Here is a 26021-nt window from a genome sequence, read left to right as displayed (position 1 = left end):
CCGCGCGGCGAGGCCGGCCCGGGGGCGGGCAGGGCGGCGGGGGGCGGCCGCGGGCCCGCGAGGGGCGGCTCGGCGGCTGCGGCGGCGGCGGCGGCGGCGGCGGGTGCGGGCCGGGGGTGGGGGCGAGGGCCGGGCGCCCCCCCTGCGCGCCCCCAGCGCCCCCGCCCCCCCGGCCTGAGCGGGGCGGGCGGAGGAGGGAGCGGCGGCGGCGGCGGCGGCGGCGGCGGCGGCATTGTGCGCGCACCAGCAGCCCGGCCCGGGAGGAGCAGGACGCGACGGGGCCGCCTCCTCCCGCACGGACCCATGAACCAGCCGGGCGGCGCGGCGGCTCCGCAGGTACGACGGGGGGCCGGGGGCATGCACGGCGCTGGGGACCCCGGGGGGCCGGGGCCCGGGGCGCTGCGCCACTTCATTGCAAGATTTGCAAAATGCAAAGTGCCTGGGCACGTTTGCGGGCTTTTTTGTGGGCGCAAACGGGAGGGTCGGGGTCTGGAGAGCCCCCCCGGGCGCCGCGGGGTGTGAGGAGGGTGGGGGTGACGGGGGGGTCTTTTCGGGCCCCCACCCGGCGCCCCCTCCAGCCCCGGGCTCGGACCGGAGCCCAGAAAACAAAGCGGCGAGAGAACAGAGCAGCCATTTCAGTTTGGACAATTCACATTTTGCAAAAATACAACCCCTTCCAGCTCTCCCCCCTCCCCCCTAAATTTGCAATTTCCCCCTGACCCTCTGTGCGCTCGGGGTCCCTGATGACCCCCCGGGAGGTCTTTCCCCCCTGGTCCTCTGTCTTTGCAACAGTCTTTTTTTTTTTAGGCCATATTTCCCTTTCTCAATTTTTTTTCTAATTTTTCTTCAAACGGTAGTTTTTTCCCATTAAAACGACGCCACCTAGAGGATACTATTTTGTAAATAAAAAAAGAAATTAAAATTGAAAAGAAATATTTTTTATTTCTTATTTTTTCAAAAGTTTGCTCTATAAGACAGTGGAGGGGAAAGAGATTCTTTTTTTTTCTTTTTGGGGGTGACAATTTTCACTTTGATCTTTCCAGGAGTATAGAGACAATTTTTATTTCTGAAGCTAAATCCAGATAATATGTAAATGAAAATTAAGCTGGAATTGGAATGAATTCAGTTTTTGAAGGGGAGAAAGCAAAAAGCCTTCTAAAACCAAAGTCAATTTGGCCGCCCAACTCATTTTAGTTTGAGAAAAAAACTATTTGGGTTGAGGAAAGGAGGGAAATTGTTGAGTTTAGGGGAAACTGGGAGAATTGGCTTTATTGAAGCAATTAGAAATTGTACTTCATTGTAATTTGGAACTTGTTTAGCTCAGCGGGCAAAAAAGACTAATTTTGCCATTTGGCAATATTTAAAGTTTTTCTATTTCCAAGAAGGAAGGATTTCAAAGAGAAAATAGACCCTAAAATGTTGGCTTTGGACACACCCAAAAATTGTAGGTTTTTTAGAAAATTTTTCATTTATGTTTTACTGCAATTGAATCTCAAGGTTCTAAAGAAAAACAGAAACTGGAAAAGTTAGAGTGAAATCCTGTCTTTTTTTCCCTGCATTTGTTGGGTTTTGTGTTATTTTTTTTTGTTTTGATGGAATAATTAAGACTGTTTTCTGATTTTGTTTCCTGAAAGGTCTAGGCTTTTCTTTTTTTGTTGTTGTTTTATCCAGAAAATGTCAGAAACCTTTTCTGAGCAATGTTCAGTGGAAAAAAAATGTAAATTCATTACATTATACAAACTGAGTAGCCCACAGATTTGTAGGAGAGACCGCCATTAAAATAAGATATGCATAATTAACATTATTATGAAAAAACTAACAGTGGATTCACAGAAGCTCATTTTTTATGACATGCAACTGAATCAGTTGATAAATACAAGGGTTGAGGAATCCTTGGTAGGAAGAAAATTTTCCTTTCTGTGTGCTTGCTCAGTCTTCCAATTTGAAAATTTTATTATTGAAAAAAAAAATAGCCGGATTGGTTTCAGCCTCTTTGATTGTGATGTGGGGTTGGTAGTTTATTAACATTTGGTATTTTTCACAAATTTGATTACTTTCAAATGGGGGGGAAATCCATTAATCTTGATCATTGGTGGGGGGGGGGGTCTGTGATTTTTTTTTTTTTAAAAGCACAAATTTTAGTGACTTAAGAAGGAAAGATAAAAGAGGGAAGAACAGAGGAGATTAAAATTCTTATTTTTATCCATCTTCTCTAGTGGAATACTTACTTTGCTGAAAAACTGGGGTAACACACCAATTCAGCTGATTCTAGCATCAAAATTTAATTTTTTCTTCAAGGAAAAAAATCAAAATATAAACAAAAGCCAAACCCAAAGGTACTTGTCTTTGGAACATGAAAGCATATGTGCAAATAGTATTTGATGTAGTTTTTTGGCCTTCAAAAGAATCAAATAAGGTGAACCCCCCCACCCCAATTTCTTTTTTTTCTTTGGGAAGACAAACACTGACTGAATTGAAATTTAACAGAGGAAAATAAGGTACCTACCCAAAGTTGAAGGGTTATTTGTGATAAATTAGTATCTGAACTTGCTGGGGATTTTGCACCAAAAAAAAAAAAAAAAAGTTCTAATTTTTCTGTCCAGAAGGAGGGGAAAATATTGTTAGCATTTGTGGAGTGGGATCTTGATGGGACCTGATGATGGGTCACACAGGGCTAGGACAGGAAACCCTCTCCCCTTTCGCCAGTCACCAGTTGGTCTTAGAAGAAATGATGGCCCCAGTCCATGGATTCCCATCCCAGTTTTTTGGAAATTCAGTTTTCTAAGGGGATACAAATTATGTGAAATGTATTTGACAGTGACAGAGGTTCGACAGTACCCATCAGCACCATTGCATTTGGGAGATTTTTACTTTTTTAGTAACAAAATCCTTCAGGGCTGACTGGCCACATTCTGACATTTGGAATGAGCTTTTTTTTTTTTTTTTTTTTTAAACAGAGCGTAATTAAAAATTTTTTCTCTGTTGAATTATTTAGGCCGATGCCTAGGACGGTCAAAGAATTTATAATTTCCAAGGGCTCTGGAGGCCTCATGAGACAGTAGGGCCAGCTTAGCAAGTGATGGAGGAGAGCTGTGCCCTGGACTGGGGAGGGGTGGGTTGGGCACCCTTACCGGGCATCTGAGAAAAAGTCAGGGTTGTAGATAACAGATTATTTCTGGTGCAAGGAATAAAAATATTGCAGCACGTTCCTTTGTGTGTCCTGGATCTCCTGACACACAACTCAGATTCCTTCATTCCATTCTATTGAAATTTTGTTGTGTTGTCGTTTAAAGGGAACTCCTGGCTGGAAATTGAAAATCATCTCTGTTTTGTAGGCCTGTTTTTTCTTTCTTTCTTTTTTTTTTTTTTAAATTGGTTATTCGAATCATGTTTGTTGTTAAGGAAATAGAGGTGCATGATGGCACTGTTGGGGGCGGGGTCAGTTTTCTTTTGTTTCTATTGGCGTCTCTCAGGATTGAGACCTGACCTGGGCCATACCTCTCTCACCTCCTATCATGGATGGAAGTGTGACCAGAAATGGATATTTCAGCCGATTTTTTTGTTAGGCCATGTCTGTTCACCAAACTCTTTTTTAATATTGGGCAAAAAATCTGACAAATTGGACTTGAGGGGTGGTAATTTGATGATGGGCCGAGTTATTTTGGTGAAAGATCATTTATGCTCAGTTTCACAGAGGAGACTCTTATTAATGTTTTGCTTTTCTGCCTAAGGAGGTTTTTTTTTTTTTTCTAATAAGGTTTGAAATTTCAAGGGCTTGCTTTATAGCTTGACTTTGGACCAAGCTAAGAAGAAGGGTTTGCTTATACTTTCAGCCCTGCACAGAGGTGAACTTGAACAAGGGCTCTTGCTTTTGCAGAAGGAAAGCAACAAAGATGGCTGGTCAGTGTAAGTGTGACCTCTCTCTGGTCCTAGAAAATAAATAGCCAATGGTTTGTTTCGTTTGAGAAACAGAGTTTAAAAACTCCTCCATTGTCAGACACAATTTCCCCGCCCACTGCCCCCACCTTTGACTCAGCTCTGGGCTTGCTGCTTCCTCTGACCTCAGAATCCTCATGTCTTCTCCTTGGTGGGGTGATGAGAATTTCCTTGTGTGTTTCACTGGACGTATAGGCTGACTTTTCATGGTCATGGTGAAATTTGGAAATTTTTTCATGTGTCTCCTCCCTGGTGATGGCAGGTGAAGTGGCTTTGTGGGTACACAGGTGCCCTAGCTCTCCCAAAGTCTTGCTGTATGACCTTGGACAAACCACTTTTTCCTCCTGAGCCTCAGTTTTTGCATTTGTCATATGAGAGCTTTGGATCAAAACAAAGATATTAATAAATAGTTTTCTTCTCTGACTCTGACTCTAAGCAATGGGCTACAGCTGCCTGGATCACTGTGTTGAGAAGGATTCTGAGGTCACATCTGGACTCCCATATTCTGGAGAGTGGGGTGCAGTGATCAAATAGCAGTGTCCATCACAGAGTGGGGAGTGTACCTCTTATTCACCATACCTAGGCGGGTTGTAAAATCAATTTAGTGGGTCACAATCAGCATTAAAAAAAAAAAGAATAGAATAGAATACAGGGGAACACGAACTAGCAGAGGCATAGCTATGTATTGAAGGTAAGTGTTGTCTCATGAAACTTCAGTTTTATTTACATATGCCAACGTATGTGCATGATAAATGTAAGTCCTACCGTGAGTCACGGTTAAAAGAGTTTGACAGATACTGGTCTAGATGACCGACAGCGATGTGCTCCAAGAACATCGCACGTTGCTGTTTACACTTTATCTTCTTATTTATTATCCCAGTTGACTTTCACATGAACCCTGTGGGGTAGGTGCCCTGGGCCACATGTTTTGTCCCCTGGTTGAGCCTGCCTGAATGGCCAGCTGTGAAGAAGTCTCAGCTACATGGCAGTCAGGCACACACCTCAGCTTGTTGGCCTTGAATGAGGCGGGAAGGACAGGTGCTCTGTACGTCCACAGTGAAACAGCATCTTTGCCAGATTCTGTGGCTGGAATGGAGACTTTAGTAGCGTGGGATCCCTGTCTTGGTGGGAGGGAGAAGCAGCCCCAGTTACTTTCATTCCTCACTTTTACTTCAGATTGCCAGAGGAATTTTTGTGGAGTTAAAGAGTTCATGTTTGTGCTATATTTAAAGTCCAATCAGACTCTGAGCGAATGTCTATATTTTTGTGTGTGTGCCCTTCCTAAAAACTCTAGAATTGCTGTCTTCGTCTCCTCATCTTTTAAATGTGTCAGGCCGGCACTGTCCAATCGAAATATAATTTGAGCCACAAATGTGAGTCACATATGTCATTTAAAATTTTCTGGGGAATTCCCTGGAGGGACTCTGTGCTTCCACTGCAGGGGGCACGGGTTCAATCCCTGGTCTGGGAACTAAGATCCTGCATGCCGTGCGGCATGGCCAAAACAAAACAAAAAACAACAAAAATAAATAAAATTTTCTGGTAACACTTTAAAAAAACTAAAAAGAAGCAGGTGAAATTAATTTTAATAATATAGTTTATTTAACCCAAAGTATATCTGCAATGCTATCATTTCAGTATTCATTAGCATAAAAATTATTAATGTGCTATTTTACATTCTTTGGGGGGATATTAAGTCTTTTCTGACTAGTCATATTTCATGAGCTCAGTAGCCACATGTGGCTAGTGGCTTCTATATTGGATAGCACAGGGCCAGACCAATGTTCCATCTCGTTGTTGTCACTGGGTGGCCTCAAAAGGTTATGACACATCTTTGAAAGCTCTTGGTGTTTGCTGGTGGGACTTCGTTCCTGAACCCTCGATGCTCTGAGGCATTTCAGCCTGTAGAGGTGATACGTTCCATCCATTTAGCCTCTTCTGGCTAAAGTGGTCCACGCCTCCCTTTTATTTGTCTCAAAGCAGTCTTCTGCCAAGGTTAGGCCAGAACGCTTTAGTTAAAAGTGACAGATGATGACTAGCAACTCCAGAATGTTGTGTCTCAGCATGTGTGCCGTTGAAGTCAAGAAGTACAGGAGGCTGTTGTAAGAGGTGGGTTTTAATAAAGTATTGCCTGAAAGAAGGATTAAGTTGGAAGAAGACAGCAGGCGGGTAGGACCAGGGTTGGGGTCCTCGGCGTGGGGGGAGATCCAGGGGCAAAAACCACCATGAAATCCCCCTAGGATAGGCCTTAAGTTAGAAGCATAGAAAATTTCTGACACCTCCCCCAGTTGGTGAAATGGAAAGGTGGTTTTGAGGTCAGCCAGACCAGAGTTTAAAATCCAGCCTCATTGTGTGGTTGGCGTTATGTTACTTTGGGAAAGTCATCTCCGGGTTCGGAGCCACAGCTTCTGCATCTGGAAAAAGGGGGGTAATAATCTTGACCTTGAAAGGTTGTTCTATGATTAAATGAAGCAATTCATGTGTTGCATCCAGCCAGTCCTTAGAAGGTTGTTCTTAGAAGGGTGGTCAGTACATGTCAGTAATGCCTGACCCAGTGGTCTCCATTTGGGGAGATTGAGTCCCAGTGACAAGAGTTTTGGTAGTTCTGGAAACTTGATGACTTATCTTTAATAGGCAGAGCTAGGTAACAACAGAAAATGTACACTTTTTTGGTTGTTGCTTTATTTTAGAACAGACTAGGAAGAGACATCCCTTGGACCGTACACATCTTTCTTGTCAAAAGTGGTCTCAATGCTTTCATTTCAGGGATGCTCTGGCTCCTCCAGGTATTTCTGGATTTGTTTCAAAGCCTGTGGCACAGTGTTTAAAGGGACAAATCTTAATTTGTCGTGAACTGTCTACCATTGAGCTTGTGCTCATACTGGGCCTTCTGTCTCTTGTGCCCTTTCCCTCCTTTGTCTCTGCTCCATGAGAAACCAGACCCCCTACCCCCCCTTGAGACCTACCTGCATGTCCCCTTCTGTGGAGACTCCCCGAGCCTCCCCAAACTGCAGTACTTTGCAGATACTCTGGGCCCACAGATGAGAGTCGGTTGTTCGCATTTCTGTCTCGCCAGCCGGCTTGTGAGTTCCTTGAGGGCAGAGGTCATGGGTTACTCATTTTAGGGTCTGGCACGGAGCAGCAGCTCAATAAATGTTTGATGACTTAATGTGATTTTTTGGAAAAAACTCAGATCATCTAGATTTGGGTCTAGTGAAGAGTAGGTGACCAGTTTTGGGTTTGGACATTTGGTCAACACCAGTGTTTTGTTTTCTTTACCTAAGAAAATGGATTTTCTTAGAGCCGGCTCTGAAGCCCACGGCTCCCTTGGAATAATAAATCAGAGAGGGCTCCTTGGATGGCTCCTTTGACTTTACATGCTGTGGAGAATTTTTTAAAAGTTCCTCATCCTCCTTCGCTCCTGTTGTGTAAACCATTTCCTTAAAATGGTTGGGGGGCATCTGGGGTTACCATCCAGATTTGCAGGTATGGCAAATGGGACCCAGCATGTCTAAGGAGGTGGAAAAGGGGGGTGTGCCTTGAGGTGGAGGGACTTGACAATACCCCGTCCTTGCTCTAGGAGCTGGTCTTGGCCATGGGCCCTGGAGTTGGACTTCAGGGGGCTGTTTGCAGAACAGCTGGTCACATGGGCCCCTTAGATGTGAAGTAGCGAAATGTGTGATTTGATGTTCAACCAGACCCCACCTTTGGTCGGATTCCCGTTTGCACATGCCAAAGATTCAGGGAAAATTTATGGGAAAAAACTGAGAATGTTCTGTTTATTTGCTTAATTTTTTTTTCTGTAAGTTTTTGAAAATGCTGTCATCGTTAACACTTTATGGCCCAGCTCAGCAGGTGAGCACAGGATCCCGTATTTCCTCAATGGTCAAGTTCCCACATTTTCATATTTCTGAAATTGGCATGTGTTTTACAGTAGATGTGTTCTGTTAGAGCACTATTTCTCCCTCTTTTTTTTTTTTTGTCTCAAAAAGCTATTATAAAATCGATGGTGTATCTAACAGTCTAAGGCACCTTGGAATTGAGGATATAGAGTGTCCTGTTCCTGGTGGGGTGGACTGTGACATTAGGGACTTCCAATTCTGCCCTTTTTCTTTTTAGAATTTTTATTTATTTATCTATCTGTCTATTTATCTATTTATTGGCTGCGTTGGGTCTTCATTGCTACGCGTGGGCTTTCTCTAGTTGTGGCGAGCCGGAGCTATTCTTCGTTGCCGTGTGTGGGCTTCTCACTGCGGTGACTTATCTGTTGCAGTGCACGGGCTCTAGGCACGCAGGCTCAGTAGTTGTGGCTCGTGGGCTCTAGAGTGCAGGCTCAGTAGTCGTGGCGCACGGGCTTAGTTGCTCTGTGGCATGTGGGATCTTCCCGGACCAGGGCTTGAACCCATGTCCCCTGCGTTGGCAGGCGGATTCTTAACCACTGCGCCACCAGGGAAGTCCCTCTGCCCGTTTTTTTTAACCTCACTTATCTCTGGGTTTGGCTTCTCCACCTGTACAGTGAGGCCGGAACTTCGCCTTGGGAAGAAGCATCCGGAACTCTGAATTAGCACCCCTTTCCTTTTGTGTCTTGCTGGGGCCCCTTCTCTATAAGGCAGAAGTAACCAGTGGGAGGGAGGTGAAGCCTTGTGAACAGGTGGTCTCTTCTGTATGGTCACATGGATGAGCTGTCCTACCAGTGGCAGAACACCAGCTGGACATTTCCAAGGGTAGAACAAAGCGATTGAAGTTGAAGGGACAAGGCTCCGCTCCCCTCTCTGCTCCCCTACTTAGTCATATTGTGATCTTTGTCAAAGTATTAACACTTTGTTTTCCGTATCTGTAAGGTGGTGATGATGATAATGATGATGATGAAGATAATAAGTGTGGCACAGGGTTCTTGTGAAAAGTTGCGAGGGATGGGAGAAAATAAGCTTTGTAAAGGGCAAAGTGCTTTTCACTTGCAGCATGTTATTTGTACATCTAATCCAGGGATGGTAAATAAGTAATATGCATGCCGCCACTCCCCATTTTTAAGCCTGTGGCAGACATTGCTAATCAATCATGGCAGTCTTTTCCATTGAATCTGGCCAGTGGCCTCAGAGCCCTTCTTACTATGATGCTACCACATGAAGCCAATTTGTCATTTCTGATCTAGTCATACACACACACACACACACACACACACACACACACAAACACACAAATACACATACCTGGGAAGAGAGGTGGAGTTACTTGCCCAGAACCTCTGTGAATAGGCGGAGCTACTTCAAGCCTCAGATTTCTTAATTCCTCAACCAGTGCTTTTCCTACTCTTTGCACATATACTATGTCAAAAGGAATTAATTTGTTCTTGAGAAATAGTGAGAGGATCTTGACTCCTCCCTTCCCTGTTATAATTAGATACCCTTGGGGTTGTCATCAAAGCAGGGCTGGATAACCTGCTTCTGTGTCTGATCCCTGAGTGATCAAAGGGGAGATGCAGTGGCTGGGCCACTGGGTTGGGTGGTGTTGCCCGCTCTCTCACTCCTGTGCTATAGGTGACGTGGCAGAGGGGCAGGGCAGGCCCTGGGGTTCCTGGATGACCACGTGGGTTTATGACAGGTTACATTCTAAGACCATAATCGGGTTCCTCAGTCCCTGGGCATCTTAATTTCTACATCTGGGACCTGAGATGGACATAATCTTCAAAGGAGTGAAATGAGACAGCATATTTAAAAATGCTTTTTAAACTCTGAAGCCCTACGTGTGGGTTATTTTGTTTTGTTTTTATTTTATATGTGTTAATTTTTATAACTAGCATTAATCACTAATTATTAGTGCCCTGTTGGGTAGATTGTATAAACCCAGAGTCACAGATGGGTGCCCACAAGGTGAATTGGCCCCTTATCTTTTTTATTTGATTTGATTTGCTGGCCTAAGGTTTAAAAAGTTCAGAACTTTTCAGCGTTTGCAGTGTATGTGTTCTCCTGTTTTGAGTCAGTTTCCAACCTCCTCTGATTTCGATCCTGTATGTGACCTGCTGCGCCCTAGAAGGCACTGGGGTCTGCCCACCCCAGTGTACCCTCTGTTTGTTAATCTGCGAAGTGGGAGAACAGCCTATTTGTGTACCCCTCACAGGCTTCTTGCAAGCATCCCATGTGTTAACGGACTCAAAAATGCTTCATAAACAGGGCAGAGCTGGAGAAACGTGTTGGTGACAACTCCTTTCTTTTCTTAAAAAGGAAAGGAGGGAGACTGAGGTGAGGATGGTATTGAGTCAACAGAAAAATGATATAAATATTTTGGCTGACAAAGCATAAGGAGGCTTCACATATAAGCTAAAGAGAAAAAATGGAGTCAGGTGATACTCCGCTCCCCAGTCTGCTATAGAAAACACAGGAACACTTGCTTTCTAGTGAAGCGAGTTCTGTTTCAGGGATGGAATCTCTGATTCCCAGGGGCCAGCCCTGGTCCTGGGGGGGATCCAGGGAGAAACGAAATCTCATATCTCCCCCATGGGTGGAAATGACTCCTACCAAGTGGAGGAAGTCTGAGTATCCCTCAGCAAGCCCCTGGCTTGCAGTTTGCTGGTAACATTAAAAGTCAGAAGCTGTTTTGGCTCCCTTTCTGGATGTGTTATTGTCCAAGACAGCATGCCTGAGGGGCTAGCCATTCTACCTCTCAGCTTTGAGCCTCCTCCTGGACAAATTCTCACCAGCCCCAACATTCTTACAGAGAATTGAGAATGGGAATTTTTATCAGGTGAAATTTTGCAGGGAGTTTGTGTTCTGTTTTATTTTGGGCTCAGAATTTTGCGAGACAAGTGAACATAGCCAGAGCCCTTGGAATACCCGGAGAGAATAGATGAAGACATTTTTGGATGCTGGAGATATTTTTTTTTAATTTCATCAACTGGGGAAAAATAACTATAAAAATGTAAGTACATTATGTGGGTGTTTCTTACAATGTATGCTGGAAAAGCAGAAAGTGAAACTGATCTGAAATAAAACTAAAACTGGCCTGAAATGAGGCCTCAGGGAAGGAAAACTTCCCTGGAGTGCTACTAGCTTGAGGTGGAATTTGTCGGGAGGCTAGTCTTTTTGCATCAGAGGAGTCTAGAGCTAAAAGGGCTCATGGAGATTACTTAAGTCTGTACCATCCAGTATGTATTGGTGACCACTAGCCACATGTGGCTGTTGGGCACTTGTAATGTGGTTAGCCTAAATTGAGTTGCGCTGTTAAGTGTAAGATTCACACTGGGTTTTATTTTATTTATTTATTTATTTATTTATTTTTATTTATTTTTTATTGAATTATAATTATGTCTTCTCTAGGTCTGGATCTTAAAGACTTAGTAGGAAAAAAATGACTGTAGAAGATCTCAGTTTGCGGTACGCGGGCCTCTCACTGTTGTGGTCTCTCCCGTTGCGGAGCACAGGCTCCGGACGCGCAGGCTCAGCGGCCGTGGCTCACGGGCCCAGCCGCTCCGCGGCACGTGGGATCCTCCCGGACCGGGGCACGAACCCGTGTCCCCTGCATCGGCAGGCGGACTCTCAACCACTGTGCCACCAGGGAAGCCCTCAGTCATTATTTTTAAAATACGGTTTACAGGTTGAAATGATAGCATTTTATATATTGTGTTAAATAAGATATGTTATTAAAATTAATTTTGCTTGCTTTTATTTTCATTGTTTACAATGTGGCTACTAGAAAATTTGAAATTACCTATGTGGTTTATATTACATTCCTGTTGGACTGTGCTGATCTAAGGCAACCTGCATCCCCCAGAGAGGGGGGGAGTAGCTTGCTCAGGGTCAGGTCACAGGGCAGCTTCATCAGGTCACTGGACAGACTACAAGACTCAAGAGTTTGGGATTGAGAAGGAAAGATGATGTAGTGGTGTAGGTATCATCATAACTAGGTGGTTAAAATGGAGGGGTAATGGGGAACTTGAGAGAGGGACAGAGAGAGAGAGAGATACTAGTAATTCATGGGGAAAAAAATTAAACTGCTTCCCACTTTGCTTATCCATTCCCCTAAACATTAATTAAACACTTTGGAAGAAAGTAAACCTAACAAGATGAGCAAAAACAAATCTAAAAGATTACCCCTGACAATTTCTGTGATTGCCAAAAAATGTCAGTCTTTTGAGTCTTTAACTAGGGTCTTTTTGAATCAGTACAGTTCGGGGCTGGTATGGGGATAAAAACCCAGGTTTTTATGGGTTTTTAAACCCATAAAATTTTAAATCCATAGGGGCTATGGATTTTGGGTCCTGGGGGGCTGGAAGCCATTCTTTTACGAAGACAGGTCTGCTCCCTGTAATGATTTAGAAAGCAAGGCTTCTAGAAAACCCAGAGGGCATATAACCAGAGTGGACAGAGTTGGCAGGGTGGGGAGGTTACCTAGCTCCCCTGGCGGAGAGACCTGGAGGAGGGTGACTAACCTTGCAGGGAGCGGCAAAGCTAAACTTGAACCCAGGTCTAACTTCCCAGCCTCGTACTCCTGCTCTTAGTGGTTTGAAAGGAGCTTGAGCTATGTGTTGGAAATTCAGCCTTACAATTTTTTTTTCTTTGATCAGGAACTCTTTCTGTCAAAAGACTGAAGTTTAGCATTCTTATTTATCTCATTTGATTTTTGCAAAGTAGAATTTGTCTGTCTTGAGCTATAATCATTGCACATTTGTTGGCTTGTTATATGCCAGGCACTGGGCTAACCATTTAACATCTGTTATCTCATTTAATACAATCACCCTGGAAAGTAGGGATTTTTCTTTTCTTTTCTTTTCTTTTTTTTTTTTTTTTTTGCTGTACGCGGGCCTCTCCCGTTGCGGAGCACAGGCTCTGGACGCGCAGGCTCAGCGGCCATGGCTCACGGGCCCAGCCGCTCTGCGGCATGTGGGATCTTCCCCGACTGGGGCACGAACCCGCGTCCCCTGCATCGGCAGGCGGACCCTCAACCACTGCGCCACCAGGGAAGCCTCTTTTCTTTTCTTTTCTTCCCTCTTCTCTTCTCTCTTCTCTTCTCTTCTCCCCTCCCCTCCCCTCCCCCTTCCCTCCCCTTTTTTGAGAGAATTGAGGTTCAGAGGTGAATGGAATTGCCCAAGGGCACACAGCTTGTAGGGGGCAGTTGGATTCAAATTCAGATGGATGCCAAATTCCAGGCTCTCAACAGCCCTTTGAGGAAAGTGAAGTAACCAAGATGTGGAGTTGGTGATTGGCTGCGCCCTGAATCCAGCTCCTTAGATGCGCTGCCCATGCCCTGCTCTAAACCTCACCGTGAGGGGGTTGTCCTGAACTGTTGTGTCATGGGAACTTGCCCTCCCCACTCTGAGGACCTGGGTACAGCACTTGCTGTCTCCCGTTCCTCAGCTCCCAGCGCGCCTCGGTGGACCCGGTCTATGTGTTTCATGCACACAGAGCCTTTAACACCGCATTTGAAAACAGTTGCAGAAGGTTTGCTCTAATTAATTACATTTGACATACTTGGAATCGGGGCCTCCTGGATTCAGAATGCAAATTTATGCCCAGACAGATGTAAGGTATGCTTGGAGCCAAGAGCTCTGGCACATCCCAGCCAGGGCCTGCAACATCGCTTGCTGCCCTGATGGGACTACTGTCACAGGCAGTGAGTGGTGGAGGCAGGACTCAAACTTGGGGATAGCTGGAGCCCACAGGCTTTTGGAGGAGAAATAGCCCTGGGCTTTAGGGCAGGAACCATGGGCTCTAGTCTGAGCCCTGCTTCTAACTCTGCTGTGGTTTGGGGAATCTCTTTTCCCTCATTGGGTCTCAGTTTCCCCTACTATACAATATAAGGGCTTAGACTAGGTGGTCCTTCCCTCCCCCCGCCCCGTCCTCCCCTCCCCTCCCGTTCCCTGACCTTCCCTTCCCTATTAATTAGAGAGTCAGAACTTGGAGTGCTGGCTTTTGGGAGTATTAACAATTGAGGTGAGAAAGGCTTGTAATAGGTAGGTAAGCAGGAGGCTGTTGGAACACAGAGAAGGGTATACAAGACAAGGCCTGGTATCTAGACAAGATGTTGCTAATTTCCAGGGCTCCACATAGAGAAGTTATTTATTCTGCACCAGTCCCTCCTCCTACCCCATATACTCATCTCACCATCTGTATTAGAGATCTATTACTGTATACACATCACCCCAGAACTTAGTGGCTTAAAACAACAATAATCATTTCTTGTCTCTTGTGGTTTCTGTGGGTTGGGAATTTGGGAGTGACTCAGCTGGTCAGTCTGGTTCAGGGTCTCTCTGTAGTTGTGGCCAGATGGTGGCTGGGGCAGGGGTCATCTTAAAGGCTTCCCCACTCTCTTGTTTGGAGCCAGGGCTTGGAAGACTCAAACAGATGGGGCTCCTGGAGCACCCATCCATCCATCATCCATCCACCTCCCCACCCATTTATTTATCTATCTGTGTATCTATTTATGTATCTATCTATTTTTCTATCCATCCATCTATCTACTTGATATACCTATATCTATCCAATCTGTCCATCTGTGTATCTAATCTACATCTATCTAATCTATCTGTTTATCTAATCCACCTGTCTTTCCATTTATCTCCATGTGGTCTCTCCAGCATAGAGATACTTGGCTGGACTTCTACATGGCACCTTGAGGCTCTGAAGGCTCATGTCCTATGAAGACATAGCGCCAAACAGATGCAGCATCTCCTGGAATGATTTAACCTGAGACATCATGCAGCACAACTTCCACGTCAGTCTGTTGGTTGAGGCAATTATAAAAGTGTGCCCCAGTTCAAGGGGAGAGACATAAACTCCACCTCTCCATGGAGTTGTGTCAACGTCACGTTGAGTATGTAGGATAGAATATATATTGATGTGGCTCTTTGGAAAACACAGGCTGACATTCCATTTGTCTACTCACCAACCCATCTGTCTAGCTAGCTCTTCACATATTCATCCTTCTCTCTACTGACCCACTCATCCACCCATTTCATCTTTCCTTCCTTTGGACATCTGTCCTTCCTCATGACTATCTGCTTATCCATGCATCCCATTCAGTCACCCAGCACATTTTGAGCATCTGATATGAGCCAGGGACAGCTAGGTGCTTTCAATAACAAACTCAAGGGGAGAATGAAACTAATGTTTATTGAGACCCTACTCAGTGTTAGTCTTTTTATCCCCAAAATAACTCCGTAACATAGAATTATTATCATCTTTATTTACTCGTGAGGAAACCAAGGCACAGGAAAGTAACTTGCCCAGGGTCATTCAGCTAATTAGTGTCAGAGCCAGAATGGAAACTCAGGACTTCCTGATCACACTGTCCCTGGTTATCTCCATTCTGTTTCTGAGTATGAAATGGCTGTCCAAGAGTTGGTTCTACGCTTCTATTTTTTTTCTAAGTGAAAATAGGTTCTTTTGTTTCCTGATTATAAAAAAAATATCATTATAAAAACAAGCAGTTTAGAAAAACGTGATTATTCTTTAAAAAAATCACGCCAAATCCTACCACTGTTCATATTTTGATGGACATTATTCAAGTCATCTCTCTGCATATTTAAATATATAGGTAAATATTTATAGAAATGGGACTGTATTCCTCATGCTGTTCAGTAGCCTGCTTTTTTCTTTTTAAACTCATTGATATCTTTTTTTCATCAGTAAATTTGTTTATTATTTTACTGACTGCGTTGTATTTCCACCGTGTGTGTGTCCTCAAATTTAGCGCCTGTAGGATTTTGGTTATTTCTAATCTTTTTACGTGTGATTTTACGTTCATTTGTATGGTGATCTCCTCGGCATCACTCACATATGCTGAATCACAGCATATTCACATGCTACAGGTGGTATCAGGTACATTTCTACCAGGAGATTGGCAGTGCTCGTTCTACACATTGTGGCCATCACCTTGTATTGCCAATACAAGGAAGTAACTCATTTGTCCTTTCATGAATGGATAAATAAAATGTGGTATAGACATACAATGGAATATTATTCAGCCTTAAAAAAGAAGGAAATCCTGTCATATGCTACAATATGGATAAACCTTGAGGACATTATGCTAAAGGAAATAAGCCAGCCTCAAAAAAACAAATACTGTATGATTCCACTCATGTGAGATATCTCAAGTAGTGGAGCTCATAGAAACAGAAAGCAGAATGGTGGTTGACAGGGGCAGGGGGAAGGGGGAGATGGGGAGGGGACGTTGAGTGGGTATAGAGTTTCAGTTTTGCAAGTTGAAAACGTTCTAGAGATCTGTTGCACAACACTGGGAATGTACTTAGCACTGCTGAACTGCACACTTTAAAATGTTTAAGATGGTTTTAAGAAAAATTTAACATTTATTTAAGTTAACAAATTAGCAATTTGTCTTGTTGGAACGTACACACAAGACATACTTGTGCCTGTATACCATTGGAAATGTGTACCAGTGCTCACAGTAGAACTGTTTGTAAGATCAGATACCTGGAAACAACACAAAAAGAATTTCTAGAAATAGTCACCCTTATTTCTTCTATTATTTTATATAGGTTTTGTTTTCTTACATTTAAATTGTTTCTCCATCTGGAATGTATTTGCTTTAAAGGAGGGGCAAAGGGATCAGGCTCTTGTTTTCTTTCCAAATGGTGAGCTCCTTGCTGCAACATCAATAATTGAGTGATCCAGCTTTTCCTCCCTGATCTGAAATGCCATTTTAATCTTATATTAAATTTCCATATACTTAGGTCTATTTCTGGACTCTGTTATGTACTTTGGGTGTACAGGTATCACACTATTTTAATCTGATCACTTTAAAATAAACTGTAATCATATCTTAAGAACAGACTTATAAACTAGCATATAAATTACCACCTGCAGTGCTTACCACGTTGGGGTAGCTTTCTGGTGGGCTCCTTCACCAGACACACTCTCCTTGGTACCCACACTGGCATCAGTGCCATTATAGATAATGGAAACTGAGGTTCAGTGAGGTTAGGTAACTTGCCATAGGTACGTAGTTTGTGCTCTCATTCACATCTGGGAAGTGGCAGAGTGGAGATTGGAGCCTGGGTCTGAACAAGCTCAGAGCCTGTGGAGTTCCTTTAACAACATGCTGTGTGTCATGGATGCACGGATATCTTTCCTTAGAGACCATACGTACCTTGATCCCCACCATGCCTGGCACAGAATGGTGCTACTGTGCGCTTCTTGAATTGGAAGGGAAGCAATTCATGGCTTATCCGAAATGGATATTATTAAACAGATTATTCCCTGGCGGCAGTTAGATATATGGTAACATTTGTTTTAATAAGTTAATTTTTAAATAATTAAGGTAACCTAATGATATTACAGAGAAATCAGAAAATAGAGAAATAAAATTGTGCTAAATATATTCTAGCCCCCTTATATTCACTCTTTTGGTGCATTTCCTTCCTGTTATTGGATAAGCATATTTTTATTGTTTGAATCATAATATGTTAGAGTTTTGTCTCCTATCTTTTCCTTCCCCCATTTTTTGTCTTCATAAACATCATTTTTCAAGATTGCACAATATTCACAGAAGAGAACAAACATAGTTTATTTAACCCATACTCTGTTGGTGAACATTTAGGTTGGTCCTGATTTTTCTCTTTTTTAAAATTACACAGTAATGAACATCTTCTTATATTAAATATTCTGTTTTTTAAAAATTTAATTAATTTGTTTTTGGATGCGTTAGGTCTTCATTGCTGCGCGAGAGCTTTCTCTAGTTGCAGCGAGTGGGGGCTATTTCTTCGTTACGGTGTGTGGGCTTCTCATTGTGGTGGCTTCTCTTGTTGTGGAGCCTGGGCTCTAGGCGTGCGGGCTCAGTAGTCGGGGCTCACGGGCTCTAGAGCGTGGGCTCAGTAGTTGTGGCTTATGGACTTAGTTGCTCTGTGGCATATGGGATCTTCCTGGACCAGGGATTGAACCTGTGTCCCCTGAATTGGCAGGCGGATTCTTAATCACTGTGCCACCAGGGAAGTCCCTATTCTGATATTTTAAAGCCATCCCCTTTGGATATATTCCCAGAGAGATTACTGGGTCAAGGGGAGATACTAGTTTTGGGCATTTGTTACTAAGCTTTGGGAACCTGTGTTGATTTGGAAAAGAACTATAGTGAGTTCTTTAAAGAATGTTTCATCAACTTTGTTATTATGAAAGGAATTCCTGTTCAATGAGGAAACCTAGAATATATATGCAAAAAAGAAAAGATTCCATAATTCCACACTTTTCCAAGATGACCTCTGGTAATTTTGTGTCTATCCTTGCATTATTTATTTATTTCAGTATTTATTTTTCAGTAAATTATTTTAAATTTCATTTTATTAGCTGGAATTCTCTAATAATTCATTTTTCTGCATTTATGTTGATAAACCATTTTTGGATGATGATCCTTTGTCTTTTGAGATCCTAAACACCTTCTGAATTTATCCATCCATCACCCATCCATTAAATATTTGTTTCAACTATGGGTGACAACCGTTGATAGTTGTCAAGGTGCTTAATCAATGTGGATTCTGTTCACAGCCATCTGTAATGTGCCATGGAAAGTGTTTGGTGCTCTAAGACTGATTGCCAAGGGTGTTTGGTGGAGGGAAAGTTGAATCCTGGTAAAGAAAATCCAGGGCAACTTCCTTGAGGAAGTGGCATTTGCAAGGGAGGAGCGGTGCTCGGCAGTGGCTCTCAAACTTTCGTGACTGACCCACAGGAAGAAATACATTTTATAAATAAAGCAAAAGCAGGGAACAGTATTTACACGTAACCACTTGCATGCATTGTGATACTTCCTATTCTCTTCTATTTTATTTTTAAAAAATGCTGGCTGTGGCTCATTAAATTGATTTCAAGACCCAACAGTGGGTCATGACCTGCTGTTTGAAAACTGCTAGCCTGGAGGCCCCTGAAAGCTTGGCGTCGGATTCTCCTGTCAGGACCTCCCAGCTGTCCTGAGGAGGCAGAACCCAGAGCTCCTTTCCCTCTCCTGTCTAGCAGGTGAGGAATAGATCAGGTATGTCCTGCCTGCCTGGCTCCCCCATCCTCGTGATGAATATTGATCTTTGTCACTTCCCATTGAAGATGTGAATGCATGAAGCAGGCAGCTGTGGAGTTCCTGAGTTGGGGAGCTGAGCTTGCAGATAAGCTTGGACCAGTTTCCCACAAGTGATTAGAAGGCTCAGGGGTTCCAATGAGCCGCAAGGAGCAAAATCATTAATGGAGATTATCTCAGAGAGGTATAGGATTATAGGTCTTTTTTTTTCTCTTTTGTGTATATATTCTAAGTTTTCTTTATTGAACTTGAACCTCTTTCATAATAATAAGTGAGTCAACAAAACACTTTTTGAAGAATTTACTATATTTCTTTTCCAAATCAACAGAGGTTCCCAAAGCTTAGAATCAATATGTGTGTGTGTGTGTGTGTGTGTGTGTGTTATGGAAATGTGTTAAACTAATATCTATCCTCGACCCAGTAATCCCTCTTTGGGAATATATACAAAGGAGAAGATTTTAAAATATCAAAATATTTTATGTACGAAGATATTCATGACAGTGTAAGTTTACAGAAGGCCAGCATGAGGTCTGGTAGGAGTATGCGTTGTGGGACCAAGTGCTGGGGCTCGTGGTGCTGCTCTGGCCCCAGGAGAAACAGTCATTGGATGACTGCTCTGAGAAGCAGTATAGCAGAATGACTAAGGATGTACACTTTATAGTCAGACTTACCTGCATGCAAAACCCAGATCTGCCCCTTCTAGACTACATGACTCTGGGAAAATTACTTAACCTCTCTTTATGTCAGTTTCATCATCTACAAAATGGGTCTAGTGAGAATTAGATGAGGAAATATTAAAAGCACTAGAACAGTGCTTGACACATAGTAAGTCCTACGTGAAGCCTAGCTTGGCTAATTCCATCTGAATTTTTTTCTTGCACAGAAGATGGAAACTTCATGTAGGCCCACTTGTCGTCTGTCTGAGTCCTTTTGGGGTATAGGACACAGAGAGTGGAAGGACCGTAGGACTGGATGCGAAAGACCAAGTGTTGAGGGCTCTCCCCCTTATCAGGCCTTAGCTGAGTTTGGGGTGTTATTTTCCCTCTTGGAAACATTGTTGTCTAGAGTATGAGATAGCGAGTTTTTTCTGCTCTGCCTTGCAGAATTGTCATGAGGATAAAAAATCCGTAAAATGAAGAGATTGGACTTTTGAGATGTCCAGGAGTTTTATTATGCGTTCTATCTGTGGTTGGTTATGGGTTCTGTGGCTAGCCCATAGTGGGAAAGAGATGCCAAGATTGATTTGTGATGTCTCACTTTTGCTACCCCAGGGCTGCATGGCTTCCAGGCCCCACCTCATCCATGGTTGGGTGGTTCTAAGATTATGAAAGGATTGAGGAGTTGGCTGTGTAGCACTGTAACCAGGAAGTGGGAGGTCGTATTTTCCAAATGTATACATTAAAATATCTTAAATCTACAATAACTGAATGTGGGTGGAACTGGCATAGGCATGGACAGGCAGATAAATGGAATAGATTACAGTGCAGAAACAGACCCAGTGGATCCTGCCATGTATTAACTTTAGTTCTAGTACCACCCTATTTCTGTTAATGTTGCTCTTAAGGTATTTTAATATTTGATAAACATCTCTCCCGATTATTCTGTTTTCAAAATTCTCATTCGCCTCGCTCATATATTCTACCAGATGAACTTTAGAATCACTTTTTTCAATGTAAAAATTGCCTTGTGACTTTAACCACATTCAATAAATGTATGCATTGAATTGAGTAGGAAGGACATACTCACAATACTGTTTTTCTGCCCAGTAATGTGGTCTGTCTCTTATTCATGTTCCCTTATATGACCCTCAGTAAAATTCTGTAGTTTTCCACATATGTTCTGGACATTTCTTTCTAAGTATATTCCTAGGTATTTGATATTTTTGACTGCAATTGTAAGTGGGATAATTTCCCTCATTGTATATTTTGCCTAATTAGTGCAAGTACATAGAAAAGCTACCCGTTTTTATGTGTTGGTTTTTTGTTATTGTTGTAGTGGATAGCATACTATATTGTCTTCGTAGTTCCAGTAGTTTGTTTGGGTTTCTAGGTAGGTGATAATACATGCAAACAATACTCATTTCCCTTCTTCTTCCTCAATATTGTCCCTTTTACCCCATATAGTATGGGTTGACTAGACCTTCTAGAGCCATTTGAATAATAGTGGGAATAACAAATACTCTTGTATTGTTTCTTATTTTAGTGGGAGCCATTCTAGTATTTTGTAATCAAGTATGAAGTTTATTTTGGTTTTCGATATGTATTCTTTATCATTGAGTAAGTATCGTTCTGAGTATTTTTCCCTTTCTTTCTCCCCGTTTGTTCCTTCGTTTCTTTCTTTCTTTTCTTTTCTTTTTTAAATTTTATCAAGATGCAGGTGAGTGGTATGATTTAGGAATGATTTTTACTTTTCTGTGTTTGAATTTTTCTTTTGCAAGGAGTGTGAATCGTCCCCTCCCCCACCATAAAGCTATCTAGTAATAAGAGGGGGGAAAAGGATGATGGATTTTTAACAAATGCCCTTTCATTATGTACCCATTTGGCCATATGTTTTTCTTACTTTGATCTGCTGATGTGATGAATTATATTAATAGGTTTCCTAATATTAAACCATCCTAGAAGGAACCCATTTTGTTCATGGTGTTTCATTATTTTAATACATCCTGAGTCCATTTAACAGAGGTTTGTGACTGTACTCACTGGTGAGATTGTCCTGCAGTTTTATTTTTAGTGTGCTGTTTTTGGCATTTTTTTATGGGGGTTTTGCTAGTACAGTGGGTTGTAAATTGGAAAGCTTTCCATCATTTTCAATGATCTGGAACAGGAGGATAGATGCATTTCAGATTGCATCCCTATTGGTGGTGACTGCCGAGATTGCTGTGTTGAGAAGGATTCTGAGGCCCTGTCATGTGTAAACAATTTAGTGTTTTGGAAGAGTCTAGGAAATGAGAGTTTAAGCATGTGTGCCACATGTTTATTTGTAGTCCCTGCCAGGAATGATTTATATTGCATGGGAATTATCTATCTTTTGAAAGTTTAAAAGGACTTGTCTTTAAAACTCTCTATCTTTTTAGGCTTTGGAGATAATTATTTTCCACTGTTATAATAATTTTTTATTTAATAATTTTTAATAATAATTTGGCTTTTGTAATTTAATAATTTTTTGGCTTTTGCTCTTGTTGAAATAGTTTTGGTCATTTATATTTTCTTAGATTTTTTTTTTTTTTTTTTTTGCGGTACGTGGGCCTCTCCCGTTGTGGAGCACAGGCTCCAGATGCACAGGCTCAGTGGCCATGGCTCACGGGCCCAGCCGCTCCGTGGCATGTGGGATCTTCCCGGACCGGGGCATGAACCCGTGTCCCCTGCATTGGCAGGTGGACTCTCAACCACTGTACCACCAGGGAAGCCCTCTTAGAAATTCTTTTCATCAAGAATTTGAATTGTATTTGCATAGAACAACAGAAAAAATATATGCATATATATTATATTTTAAATGCCTCTGGTTGTATTTCCTAATCTGATTTTCTTGTAGTTGTATTTTTTTCTGTTTATTTTTTGGTTGAATGCTAATATCCAGGCCAATTTATTACTTTTGTACCCCACCTCTTAAAATTTTAAAGTTATTTATCAATTCTAACTACCTAAAATTTCCAAATTATTATATATATGTTAAATAAATCTACCCTTCTGCTTTCTTTAGATTTTTTAAAAATGGAATCCTTAGCTCTTTATGTTTTTCTGTTTAGTAATAAAGGTGCTTAATCAATGAATTTTCCTCTGAGTACATTTTTGGTCACATCTCATAAACCTTACTGTGAAGTATTGTTACTGTTTTCTCCTCTAAATATTCTGTAATTTTAGTTTTGATGCTCTCTTTAGCCTACAGATTATTTCAAAATATAATTTAAATTTTTGTGTGATTCCCTTTTTAACATTAGTGTTTATTTTTATTCATTTTTAGTTTATTTTAAGAGAATGTTGCCAGTGATAGTTCTGCTTTTGGTGATTTATAGGCATTTTTGGATTCCTCTTTAAATATTAATTTGTGTAAATGTTTCATTTGCTTGCAGAAGTAGTAATTTCCTCTTTTAGAGTTTATTATTTGCTATATACATATATTTCCCAATTTTATATATCATTATCATTATTAATTACATTTTTCAGATTCCCTATAGGGCTCCAGTCATATTGCTTTTTCATTTATTATTTCAAGAATTTGAGAGTCTGTTAATGTCTTACCATACTATGTTTCTTTACTATGTCTTCCCATACTGTATTCCTTTTGCTCTTTACATTTTACTGTATATATTTTGTTGCTAGGTTATTTAACAGAAATTTACCTGCTTACTACATTTTATTACGGGTTGTACCCTTCATCTGTAAAAATAGGCCCTCCTTGACCTATTTTATGCTTTCTACTTTCAGTTATAGTTTTTCTAATTTTTATAATGTTTTCTGCTTTCACCTTTAGTTCCAGTGATTTTTATAAAGCACTTCCTACTTCATGTTGTTGGAACTTACCTGATAAAATTTTATATATTTATTTCACTTTTAACCTTTCTATGCCCTTTAAAAAATTGCTATATTTCTTTCAGATGGCATGTAGTTTTTTATATTTAAAAACCTGGAGTTTTGAGTATCTGTGTCTTTGGAACTTACCCCTGTTTATATTTATTATAATACCTAATGTGTTTTGTTTGTTTTTTTTGTTTTTTTTTTACTTCTTTCATCTAATTATAGTTTTCTTTTTTTCTAAGTACTTGTATAACTAAGAAGAATTTTTTTTTTTTTTTTTTTTTTGCGGTACGCGGGCCTCTCACTGCTGCGGCCTCGCCCGTTGCAGAGCACAGGCTCTGGATGCACAGGCTCAGCGGTCATGGCTCACGGGCCTAACCGCTCCACGGCACGTGGGATCTTCCTGGACCGGGGCACGAACCCGCGTCCCCTGCATCGGCTGGTGGACTCTCAACCACTGCGCCACCAGGGAAGCCCAAGAAGATATTTTTGATTCCTTCTTATGTAAATGTCATCTTGGATGAATAGAGCATTTTGGGTTAAACATTTTATCTCTCAATACTCTATAGATGTTCTGGAGTCTTAGGTTGTTAATATGGGAGAAGGTAGTTCAGAGCCCACATGGTATTTTACTTTTGTGGTTGATTCCTGCACCCCATCGCCATCCTTCCTGAACGCCTGTCATATTCTTTTTCCCCCATGAAATCCCAGGGTTATTCCAGGCAGTATCTTATGTTTGGTGTCTTGTACTTCGTTTGCTAGGTACATGGTATGTACTTTCGGTCTGTAGATTTAGCTCTTAATAATAGAGAAATTTTTGTTCCGTGTGTTCCACTGGTCTCATCTCTTTTTGGAATGGCATTTAATCATTTATATCCATATATCCCTATTATTTGTTTTCCATAATTATCTCTTCTTTTGATTATTTTAATCTCTTTTTATTTATTTCCTCTGAGTTTTATGAGTGCTTCTCAAGCTTATCCTTTGCGTTACATACTCAGTGTTTTATTCTGACAGTTCTGCTGTTTACTGCTTCTGATGCTGCTGTTAATTCTGCAGCGGCCTTATTTGGTTCCTTGTTCTCCTTAATTTCTTGAGCTTCCTTTTCATTTCACTCTGCTCTCATTTAGTCTTATTGAGAGGGCAAAGGAGAGTGTGTCTAACATTGATTTCAGTTTCCTAGAGTGAAAGCTATGTTTTGTATGTCCCTTCTCTGCATCTTGAGTGGAAGGCTTGTCTCCTTTTTTTTGGTTACACAATTTTGTTTCATTTGCCCTCCCCCTATTTGCGTCCTTTACTCATTCTAAATAAGGAAAGGTATGTTTTGGTCTGGTATTAAAATGATATCAGTAGCCGCTTGCTCAGATCTTGAAAGGGGAGGGCCAGATGTTAGAAGTTGATATGATGGATGAGTGATGCAGCAGCCTGAACTTGATGCGGCTGTAGGTTTTCTCAGTCTGGGTTCCATCGTTAGTTTGGTTCAGTAAAGCAACACTGTGATATACCCAGCAGGCCATGCTCAGATTCTTTCCTGATGGGCTTGGGGTTGAACTGAAAAGCTCTGCCTGGAAGAAGCTTAGCTGCCACTGGGATTTCTATGTGGAAATTCCATAAAGGGGAGGGGGGGCAGTCTCTCTAGGTCCTGTCACAGCCCCTCCATCTCACCCCCAGCTGCCTTTGGTTTTCACCTTAACAATTCTGTGTCGGAATCTCAAGGAGCGTGGCTGTGAGATGATCCACTGTGATGCCTCTTGGTTCGTTCCTGTTGTCCCTAACATCTAGCACCAAGTCTTCAGTGGGCGACTTGTGTGTGAAATCCTCTTCTAACTTTTAGGACCTCCTTTTAGTTTTTAATTGTGGTAAAATACACACAAAATTGATCATCTTCACCATTTTTTTTTTTTTTTTTTGCGGTACGCGGGCCTCTCACTGTTGTGGCCTCTCCCGTTGTGGAGCACAGGCTCCGGACGCGCAGGCTCAGTGGCCATGGCTCACGGGCCCAGCCGCTCCACGGCATGTGGGATCTTCCCAGACCGGGGCACGAACCCGTGTCCCCTGCATTGGCAGGCGGACTCTCAACCACTGCGCCACCAGGGAAGCCCATCTTCACCATTTTTATGTGTACAGTTTAGTAGTGTTAAGTACATTCATGCTGCTGTGCTGTCCATCTCCAGAACTTTCTCATCTTGCAAAACTGAAACTCTATTCATTAAACAACTCCCCATGACCCACTTCCCCTGGCCCCTGGCGACCCCCATTCTATGTCTGTCTATGAATTTGACTAAGTATCTCATATGAAAGGAATCATACAGTATTTGTCTTTTTGTGACTGGCTTATTTTACTTAGCATAATGTTCTCAAAGTTCATTCACATAGTAGCATGTGTCAGAATTTCCTTCCTTTTTAAGGCTGAATAATCTCCTATTGTGTGTATATACCACATTTTATCTGTTTATCTGTCAGTGGACACTTGGGTCGCTTCCACATTTTGGCTATCATGAATAATGCTTCAGTGAACATGAGTATACTATTATCTCTTCAAGATTCTGCTTTCAGTTCTTT

General features: G+C 42.0%; 1 protein-coding gene across 4 annotated transcripts in view; it reads left to right on the top strand.

The window, feature by feature from the left end:
• The first annotated feature begins 250 nt into the window (after window positions 1-250).
• ZNF618 (zinc finger protein 618) overlaps window positions 251-26021 on the top strand; it is a 178562-nt gene continuing 152791 nt past the window's right edge. For all 4 annotated transcript variants that reach the window (XM_082656569.1, XM_082656568.1, XM_082656570.1 and 1 more), the window contains exon 1: window positions 251-336. In XM_082656569.1, coding sequence (XP_082512695.1) covers window positions 304-336 — 33 coding nt within the window. In that variant the 5' untranslated portion in view covers window positions 251-303. The remainder of the gene's footprint in view (window positions 337-26021) is intronic.

This window comes from Grampus griseus (assembly GCF_964374135.1).
Source record: "Grampus griseus genome assembly, chromosome: 6".
Lineage (NCBI taxonomy): Eukaryota > Metazoa > Chordata > Mammalia > Artiodactyla > Delphinidae > Grampus > Grampus griseus.
Note: the sequence above shows the minus strand (reverse complement) of the source record. Positions and strands in the feature narration are given on the sequence as shown.